The sequence below is a fragment of the Oncorhynchus keta genome, chromosome 26, assembly GCF_023373465.1.
Source record: "Oncorhynchus keta strain PuntledgeMale-10-30-2019 chromosome 26, Oket_V2, whole genome shotgun sequence".
Taxonomy (NCBI): domain Eukaryota; kingdom Metazoa; phylum Chordata; class Actinopteri; order Salmoniformes; family Salmonidae; genus Oncorhynchus; species Oncorhynchus keta.
In genome coordinates this window covers 21,136,643-21,146,780 of record NC_068446.1, presented here as the reverse complement: position 1 = coordinate 21,146,780, position 10,138 = coordinate 21,136,643, and the positions used below count along the sequence as shown (strand labels likewise).

General features: G+C 44.5%; 1 protein-coding gene across 1 annotated transcript; it reads left to right on the top strand.

Annotated features, from left to right (window-relative positions):
* The first annotated feature begins 1,314 nt into the window (after positions 1 to 1,314).
* plpp6 (phospholipid phosphatase 6) lies at positions 1,315 to 10,056 on the top strand. The gene is made up of 2 exons (XM_035737304.2): positions 1,315 to 2,519; positions 5,620 to 10,056. Exons 1-2 carry the CDS (start codon positions 2,027 to 2,029, stop codon positions 5,988 to 5,990), a joined length of 864 nt encoding a protein of 287 aa, XP_035593197.1. The 5' UTR covers positions 1,315 to 2,026; the 3' UTR covers positions 5,991 to 10,056.
* The last annotated feature ends 82 nt before the right edge of the window (positions 10,057 to 10,138 follow it).

The following is a 10,138-nucleotide window of genomic DNA, read 5'->3' as shown; positions in this document are numbered from 1 at the left end:
AATAACATCTCCACCCCGCTGATCCTCAACACTGGGGCCCCAAAAAGGGTGCGTTCTCAGCCCTCTCCTGTACACCCTGTTCACCCACGACTGCGTGGCCATGCACGCCTCCAACTCAATCATCAAGTTTGCCGACGACACTACAGTGGTAGGCTTGATTACCAACAACGACGAAACGGCCTACAGGGAGGAAGGAGGTGAGGGCCCTCGGAGTGTGGTGTCAAGAAAATAACCTCACACTCAATGTCAACAAAACAGTCGATTGGAGCAGCTCTAGCAGGGCAGGTTTTCCTCAAGGATCTCTCTGTACTTTGCTCCATTTATATATCACCGTAGGGATGGTGCCAGGTTTCCTCCGACATGATGCTTAGCATTCAGGCCAAAGATTTCAATCTTGGTTTCATCTGAGCAGAGAATCCTTTAGGTGCCTTTTGGCAAACTCCAAGCGGGCTGTCATGTGCCTTTTACTGAGAAGTGGCTTCCATCTCGCCATTCTACCATAAGTCCTTCTGGAAGGTTCTCCTATCTCCACAGATGAACTCTGGAGGTCTGTCAGGGTGACCATTGGGTTCTTGGTCACCTACTTGACCAAATGCCTTCTCACCCGATTGCTCGGTTTGTCCGGGCGGCCAGTTCTAGGTAGAGTCTTGGTGGTTCAAAACTTCTTCCATTTAAGAATGATGGAGGCCACTGTGTTTTTGGGGCCCTACAATGCTCCAGAAATGTTTGCGTACCCTTCCCCACATCTGTGCCTCGACACAATCCTGTCTCTGAGCTCTACGGACAATTCCTTTGACCTGTTAGGTTCTAATTTTGAGTAAATAACTCACGGACATTAGTGAAGCTTAACCAAGTTAAATTTTTCCCAATGGGTCGATACAGCTGTAATTCAGACAAAAAAAAACATTTCACACAAGCACTGATATTTAACCCTTTCTCTTAGGCTGAGTCTCTTCCTCCACAACTGAACAGCCAATGCATCTGTGTTGCTAGACAGAACCTTAGTGATATCTGTTCTTCCTCACTTCATCTGACCTGACCTCTACCCCAGTGCTCGCTCGTCCTCAACTCAAGGCTGTCATGGTTATTGATACCAGACTGTGTCTCTTCTCCTCCCAGGGGATCCCTGATGGCTAACAATAACATATCCTGACATAATGTAAACGTTATACATTACCCTCTCTCCCTCAGTGACATTGTTAGTTTCTAAGCTATCCACCCGTCTCCCCTTATCAAATGCCTTCCACGTGTAATCTCTTCCCTGCACTCAACACATTCCAAGCTTAGTTGCACACACTATATACCTTCCTCCTATAACCATTAGCTTCTGGTGTAGACCCTCTAAACCTTAGCACTCCATCAGTGACATGAATAAGTATATTTTCATATTCTCAGAACTCAATAGACCTCATGGCTTTGTTTTTGCTCTGACATGCACTGTCAAATGTGGGACCTTGTATAGACAGGTGTGAGCCTTTCCGAATCATGTCCAATCAATTGAATTTACCACAGGTGGACTCCAATCAAGTTGTAGAAACATCTCAAGGATGATCAATGGAAATATGATGCACCTGAGCTCAATTTCGAGTCTCATAGGAAAGGGTCTGAATACTTATGTAAATAAGATATTTCAAAAAAACTGTTGTCACTTTCACAACCGGCTGTGATCGAGAGTCCCATAGGGCGGCGCAGAATTGGTCCAGCGACGTCCCGGTTAGGGGAGGGTTTGACTGTGGTAGGCCGTCATTGTAAATAATAATTTGTTATCATCCCGCACAGTAGGTGGCAGGAGGTATATTACATTGTGCGATCGACAATATACCACAGAAAAATAAAAAGAAGAAGAAAAAAGAAGAAGAAGATGAAGATGAAGAAAACAAAGATGGCAATTCAGGAAACTGTTAGCGGACGTTAGAGAAATTGTCACCTGGAACTTGATGAGTTGAGCGGCACAAAAGCCTTTATTTTGATAAACGTCCCCTTCGATTTATTAACACCTGATTTTAATAACCAGAAACGAAACAAAATGCCTTCTCCTAAAACCAAAAACAGTGCAAATCGCAGCGCAGGTGGAAGCGCAGGTCTCAGTGGCAGCACCAACGGTAACGGACGCTACGAGTTCATGTCGCTGAACCGAACCCCTCCACCCACTCTCCTCCAACGGCAGGGTTCCGACCCAACCGCTGCAGCCAGACTGCGGGCATCTGAGAGCCCGACCCGGCGAAGGGGCTCCGGGTCCTCCACCTCCTCCAACACAGGCATGCCCGAAGAGGATTGTATGCGGCTCAACCCTTCATTTATCGGGATAGCCCTCAGCTCCCTCCTCGCCATAGACCTGTGGCTTTCCAAGCGGCTGGGGGTGTGTGCCTGTGAAGATTCCTCCTGGGGCAGCATTAGACCATTGATGAAACTGATAGAGATTTCTGGACATGGAATACCATGGCTGGTCGGGACAGCCTACGGCCTGTACAAGGCTGACAGTGCAGCAGGACAGGAGGTTATGCTAAACCTCTTCATGGGTAAATATATCGTATTAATTGTATTATTCATAATGGCCTCATTCTAACAGGAAGCCTCCCATACATAGCCAGAAAGCTCCTATTATGTTGCCTCCATAGAATGCCTCCTCCTGTTCTTATTGTCATGCATCTCCATCCCCAGCCATTTTTACTGCTCACACACACACGCTGACTCACCCTGCCAGGAAGGCGTGATACTCAACCTCTAAATAATGAATGTCTATGTTGGTGTTTTTATTAGATCTGTGGCTCGTCTACAGAAATATTCTGAAATGGTTTCCTCTCTTGTCTTTCTGTAGTAATGTTAGAACAGGTAGATGTAATGCACATCCTTGCTATGCATCCACCCCTGTTGTTTTTCACCCATCTCGTGCTTTCAGATGATTATCAGTACAGAGAAGTCTGATGCGATTAGGGAAGGAAAGGATTTGGCCCGCACCTCCTTTATCCTAATTAGCATGCATCCGTCCCCTCATCAACCCCAGTCCAGCCTTACAGCTGACACACCCACTATACACCAATTTCATCCTTCCCTCCACAATATTTTATGTCTTTTTCTCTTTTTCCTTTCCTTCCTTCGGTGCCAGCTCCTTCTCACCTGTTACTGTCATCCCACTGTTCATCCTGGGCTCCACTGGTTTCTCTCCTCCACTGGTTTCTCTCCTCTTGAGGCAATATTTAGGAGACTATTGGGATTAGGCCTAGCTGAGTATTACAATAGATTGTTGTGCAGACACTGGTTGCCAAGCCAGACAGACACCTAGAACTCAGATGTCTGACTCAGGGACTTCAGTAAACACACACACACACTCTTCTGATCCCAGATGCGTGCACACACACTGAGTAAACGTGTACGCACACACACTAACAATGCTAATGTTAGAAATACACGTACACACACATACAGGGGAGAGTAGACAGAGAATTGTCATCTGGAGTTTTCCAGCTCTATAAACAGTCAGGCACTCTTGAAGAGACAGACAATCTCCCCTGTTGCTGTGTAGTAGTAGTGGTGGTGGTGGGGAGGGAGAAAGACAGACAGAAAAATAAACAGCCAGCCAGAGAGACAGCCAGAGAGACAGCCAGAGGTCCTCTGCAGTGTGCATGGGTTGTTCCACATCAAAAAGCACAAGAAAGAGGATTTTGACAATCACCATCTGATTGTTCTGAAATAGTTTCTGTAGTTAGAAACGGATAAGATTAGCATTCCTGAAACATTATTTTGTTGAAATATAATTAGATCTCTAATTCGCTAATTAATTGCAATTTGGACCCCCAAAAATTCCAACAATGAGTAAGACGTGAGGAAATAGTCAAAAGCCGCCAACGAGTATACAGTGTCAGTTTTCTGTGTTTGACAAGTAGTATGGAGCTGCGGCTTGGAGTATTTTCAGTGAATTTGGGGATATCCCCCCCCCCTGTTCAGAAGAATGTGGCATTCAAGTTGTCAGGTTTATGTTCCTTCCTGCATTCTAATATTACCAGGTTCAGACCACTAGATAGTACTGTTCCTGCTTTTAAGGGATAAAATAAAATAATCCCACATCTTCAATGTTAAAGGGATAGTTGACTTAAATTACATATTGGTTTCCTTAATCTGTCAGCAGTCTATGGACAAGGTACGACAGCAACCCATGCTTTAAATGGTTTTGTTTACGTTGCCACTGTTTTAAAATGCAAACTTTTTTAGCATTTTTGGCACAAATCCAATGGAAATGCTGATATAGGTACCATGGACTAGCATTTAAAACAGTGGCTAGGAAAACAAAACCAAAGCATGGGTTGCTGATGTCCCTTTTGGGATTTTGGTGAACTATCCCTTTAACATTGTGGGGATGCTTTAAATATCAGGATGTAGGATGGGACATAAATTAGTTGCTAGGTTTTTCTGAACAGGGGGAAAAATATAAAACTCACTGAGAATGTAGGATGAAGAAACAATACTCAGAGAACACAGAGTAGTGATATTGTATACTTGTTGTTGGCATTGGTATGGGGAGTCCATGGGTGTCTTTTGACCAACTCTTTGGAATCCTCATGTCTTACTCATTGTTTTTGTCCAAATTGGATGTTATGTGCTATACTTATTGAATATTATATGAGTCCTATCATTTAAAATGGCCAATTTGGGTCCAATCCAGCTTAATTTCAAATGATCAAATTATATTTCAACAAAATTATATTTCCGGAATGCTAATCTTATCTGTTTCCAACTACAGAAATGATTTCAGAACAATCTGAGATGCTGGGTGTCATGGTGTGCTGAAATGACATGGAATGACCCTGCAGTATACGGGGTCTGATCAGTACAGTAGCAGCGTGTGCCGACTGAGTGGTAGTCTGTTGCTATGTGATGCAGCCAGAGGAGCTGCAGGAGCCAAAGACAGCTGCTCCTTTACAGCACAGAGGAGGACACCTCTAAGATGATGACCGCAGCTCTCTCCTCTCTCCCCTCTCTCTGGCAAAAGGCCAAAGGTGTGTGTGTGTGTGTGTGTGTGTGTGTGTGTGTGTGTGTGTGTGTGTGTGTGTGTGTGTGTGTGTGTGTGTGTGTGTGTGTGTGTGTGTGACAGAATGTGTGTGTGAGACTGCATGTGTGTCTGTGTGTGAGACAGCGTGATGTGTGGGAAGAGGTGAGGATCAAACCGGTGTGGAGGTTAATGGTGTCTCACAATGATGTCTGCTAGAATTAAGATAACTTTATTATTAGCCACAGCTTGTTCATGATCCCTTTACGGTTTGTAGGATGGAGAGAGATAACACTCAATCAATCCACTTGTCCCAGGGGAAAAATAGTTGTCCTAGTTATTTTTTATTTTGGTGTGAAAGATGATGGGATATTATTAGTGTGTGCAAAATGTTTTGCTGCTAATGCTGGATGTCTGTGTATTCATTAGTGTGTGTGTGTATACATTTGTTTGTTTTCCAACTGTGTGCTGGGTAGGCCTACGGTTTGCTGACTGTCTATCTCTTTCATCTCCCTCCCCACTCTGCATCCTCTCTCTCCTCTCTCCCTTTTTCACCACCCCTTACCCCCCAACTCTCTCCTCACCTCCCTTTTTCACCACCCCTTACCCCCCAACTCTCTCCTCCCTCCCCTCAGCTCTCATTATAGACCTGATCCTGGTTGGCATCGTGAAAGCTGTCGTCCGTCGGCGCCGCCCGTCCCACAACCGCATGGACATGTTCGCCACCTTCTCCGTGGACCGCTTCTCCTTCCCCTCGGGGCACGCCACCCGCGCAGCCATGTGTGCCCGTTTCCTGCTGGCCCACCTGGTCCTGGCCGCACCCCTCAGGGTGCTGGTGTTCTTGTGGTCTGGTCTGGTGGGGCTGAGCCGGGTGCTGCTGGGCAGACACAACGTGACCGACGTGCTGTTTGGCTTCCTAATGGGTTACTGGCAGTACAACCTGGTGGAAATGCTCTGGGTGTCATCACTGGGCCTTCAGGGGCTGCTGGGACTCATCCAGGGGTGAGGATGAGGAGGAGGAGGGAGATTGAGGAGGGTTAAAGAGGGTGTGGTTGGTGGGAGACCCTGTCTCAATATGTTTGAAACATTGACTGATCCTGCCCCATACTGACACTGTGGTAACTCATCATATCAAGACTAACAACGGCAACAACAATGGCTGCCACCCACTAATCATCCATCCACATGGAACTGCAATCAGAAGCACCTACAGTAGGAGCAGGATGCTCCTCTACACTGCATCACAGCACTGCTGCAAAGACCTGGAACACTTTCCACTCTACTGTAATTCGCTGTTGAAAAAAAAAAGTGTGTGTGGAATATTCATGTGGTGTAATAAGCCAGGGGGGTAGTGTTACCCCCAATACAGTCTTCTGTTCTTCTTCCAGCTTTGGAGGTTTGGGGCTCTGCAGTGATTTGAGAGAGAGAGAGAGAGACGTGTTCTTTTAGAGGGGAAAATGACAGCAATAGATTAAAACTTAAATTGATTATGGTGTCTGCGGGTCGCTCTGAAAAGAGCATATTTTATGGAGGATTAATTTTGTATTGACTTGTTTTAAAATGTTACGGTATGTAAGGCTGAAAATTGAATGGTTTGTCTTTTTTATTTCCCACTGTGAAATATACACTGAACAAAAATATAAACTCAACAATTTCAGTGATTTTACTGAGTTACAGTTCATATAAGGAAGTTAGTCAATTGAAATAAAGTCATTAGGCCCTAATCTATGGATTTCACATGACTAGGCAAGGGCGCCATGGGTGGGCCTGGGAGGGCCTGGGTGGGCATATGCCAGGGTTCCTTAACTGGCGGCAGGCGGAGACATTTTATCCGCGGGTGGTTTTATTTGTCCCCCTAAGTTTTCTGAGCAAAACATTTTTGAATTAAATTGTTGGATATAAAAAACTGTAAAATAAAAAGGAAATCAGCCCCAAGTTATTTTAATTGAAGAAATTTGTCCCCAAGTATTCCCACGCATAATAGAGATGTGATGTTATACAAATGTAAGCAAGGTTTGAAACAATTATGTTTTAGTCAAACATATCTGTTTAGTCAATTTGCAGTCTACAAATTATTTGTAATTGTGTTCCGGCCCACCAACCATTCGCTTCAGGAAAAAAAACGACCCTCGGCTAAATCTAGTTGATGAACCCTGGCATAGGCTCACACACAAGGGAGCCAGGCCCACTCACTGGGGAGCCAGGCCTAGCCAATCAGAATATGTTTTTCCCCACGAAAGTGCTTCATTATGAACAGAAATACTCCTCAGTTTCATCAGCTGTCCAGTGGCTGTTCTCCGATTCCACAGGTGAAGAAGCTGAATGTGGAGGTCTTGGGCAGGCCACATGGTCTGCGGTTGTGAAGCCGGTTGGACGTACTGCCAAATTCTCTCAAATGATGTTGGAGGTGGCTTATGGTGGAGAAATTAACATTTAATTATCTGGCAACAGCTCTGGTGGACATTCCTGCAATCATCATGCCAATTGCATGCTCCATCTTGAGATATCTGTGGTAATGTGTTGTGTGACACAACTGTACATTTTAGTGGCCATTTATTGTCCCCAGCACAAGGTGCACCTGTTTAATGATCATTCTGTTTAATCAGCTTCTTGATATGCCACACCTGACAGGTGGATGGATTATCTTGGCAAAGGAGAAATCCCCACTAATTGGGATGTAAACATTTGTGCACAAAATTTGAGAGAAATAAGCTTTGTGTGTATGGAACATTTCTGGGATGTTTTATTTCAGCTTGTGAAACATGGGACCAACACTTTACATGTTGCATTTATATTTTTGTTCAGTATACATACCCTGAATGGGTTTTTTCAGGTCTTGAGAAATAATTCCAGTTTTCTACAGATTGCTGCATGCTCAATAATAATTATCTGGTGAGGATGGTTTAACCAGAGACAGCAGGCATGGTTTAACCAGAGACAGCAGGCATGGTTTAACCAGAGACAGCAGGCATGGTTTTCACTCCAGATTAGGTTCCCCAACAACTTAACAGCAACGCTGACATCAAACCTGCAGTTGATTATTTCATGACCTTTTAATGTGTTAAACCTCTGGCTAGGCTGACCAGACCACGCCATCTCGCCGTATCCATGACTACTGATACATAGTGATCCTCTTCATATCGGCATGGAGAGTTGAAGCTTTATGGTGACTGATTAGTTGTGCAACAGCCAGGGTTGCAACAGGTTGAACAGGTTGGAGGGAAGACAGGAGAGCGGGCAGGTTTTATAGTTCTTGCCCAGAGATTGAAGTAGAATAGACTTTTTTACCTTTCAGGAAGAGAACACACAGTGAATGTCAAAGACTGTTTGCTGTTTGCTTCTGTACTGTTTTGTTTACAGGTGTAACTGACACACACAGACATTTTACTGAGTGAGGCCAGCTGTAGTAATGGTGTAATCATGCTGTGTGCCCTGAACAAAAGTTGGGGGTGGGGTTGGATCTTGTGGCGAAGTACTTTGCACCCTGTCCTTTGCCCTATTGCTAAACTGCTCTCTGCTCTGACTTCTGGTGCACCTGCACCATGGCCTCCACTCTCTTTGAATGTACATTCTCTGGTGCAATGTGCATGTGAGCAATGTGCATGTGAGCCAGTTCTCAGCTGTCCTGGGTGTTTACAAAGTGTTTCTGTGTGTTTACACAGACAGCAGCAATTTTATGCCATAGCAGGTATTGACGTTTGGCTGTTGTTGATGGCACATTGTAAATATCCCGCACAGACACTAATCAACAGTCTGTGGTTGACTCGGATTAATAATAAATAGTCCTTCTCTCCCCTCTCTCGTTCTCTCTCCTGTCCTCCTCTCATCTCCTCTCAGATGAGTGGATTATGCTGTAGCTGAGAGAAACCGGGAAGAGGTGTGTGTTGAGACCAACCACTCAAACACCTCCGCTCTGATTAAATATGGAGGAGCAGCTTATTAGCCATGTCTCTCTCTTTCATCCTCACTCTATTTAACATTTTTCTCGCTGTCTCTCTTTTCTCATTCTCTCTTTACTGTCTTTTCCTCTCTCTCTCTCTGTGCTCACAGAAGAGTCAGACTCAATTACCTCTTCTCCGTTCTTCAGTTGCGATTCACTGTTGATCTTTCATTTTGGTGAACCACTACCTCCTCCCTCTACTCCCCCGGACTCCCCCGCCCCTCTCTTCCCTGGAACTCTACCTCCTCTCGCTCATCTAGTCTTCTGTAGCATCCAGGCTCAAGTATGACTCCACACCAAACATGCATTTGTTGAAGTCTTTAGCTGTGGAGGATTTGGTCATATGTTGCCAAGCAGTGAGTGTAGCTACACATGATCAGCTGATCTTGATTTAGTCTTCACGTACTGTTCTGAGGGATGGTCTACATCAGTAGCAGCTCTATTTCTCTGACTGTTGTAAATAATCCATTGAGTAACTCTCTCTGATCTATTTCATACATACTGTATTTCTTCTGCAATAATCCAGTAGTAGAGACTAGAGCTAACCAGTCAGTGGTTCTTGAATTGGTACGGTTTGACCAATGGCATGGCTTCCCCAGAAACTGCTTCCTGTACCCAGCCAAAAGCAATCATGGTTCTCATCGCAATAAGGAAGAACGCATTGTTGTTCTTCTGTTGTTTTGTTTGTTATCTATCTACTCACCAGGAAATGTCTGAAAATGTTATGCCCAATCAAAGCAATATGGCTGACATTCCACCCTATCAGAGGGAAAGTTTAGACTTTTCAGATCTACAGTATAGGCTAAATGTGTGTCCCAAATGCCACCATATTCCTTACATAATGCTCTACTTTTGATCAGAGCCCTATGGGCCCAGGGGTTGGAGCTAGGAGTCCATTTGGAACTGTGCCCACTAGTCTGGGCATCTCCACCTCTGTACATTCAAAGACAAAGTCTGCAGACTCAAACGCTACTTCACAAGATCTCACCAGCTTGATACACTGAATTATAACTTTAATCTGTTGTGTTATTGTGTAATCTTTCATCTGTAATGTCAAATTAATGAAGTGGAATGTCAATGTATGTACATTTTGTGTTCATCTAACGCTTTATATTATAATGGGTTGACTGTATATGGTAGCAAATGTGACTGTTTATTCTATGGGTTGTGGAGGTATACTCCAGAATGATTGCATTGCAAACATGTTTTATAAA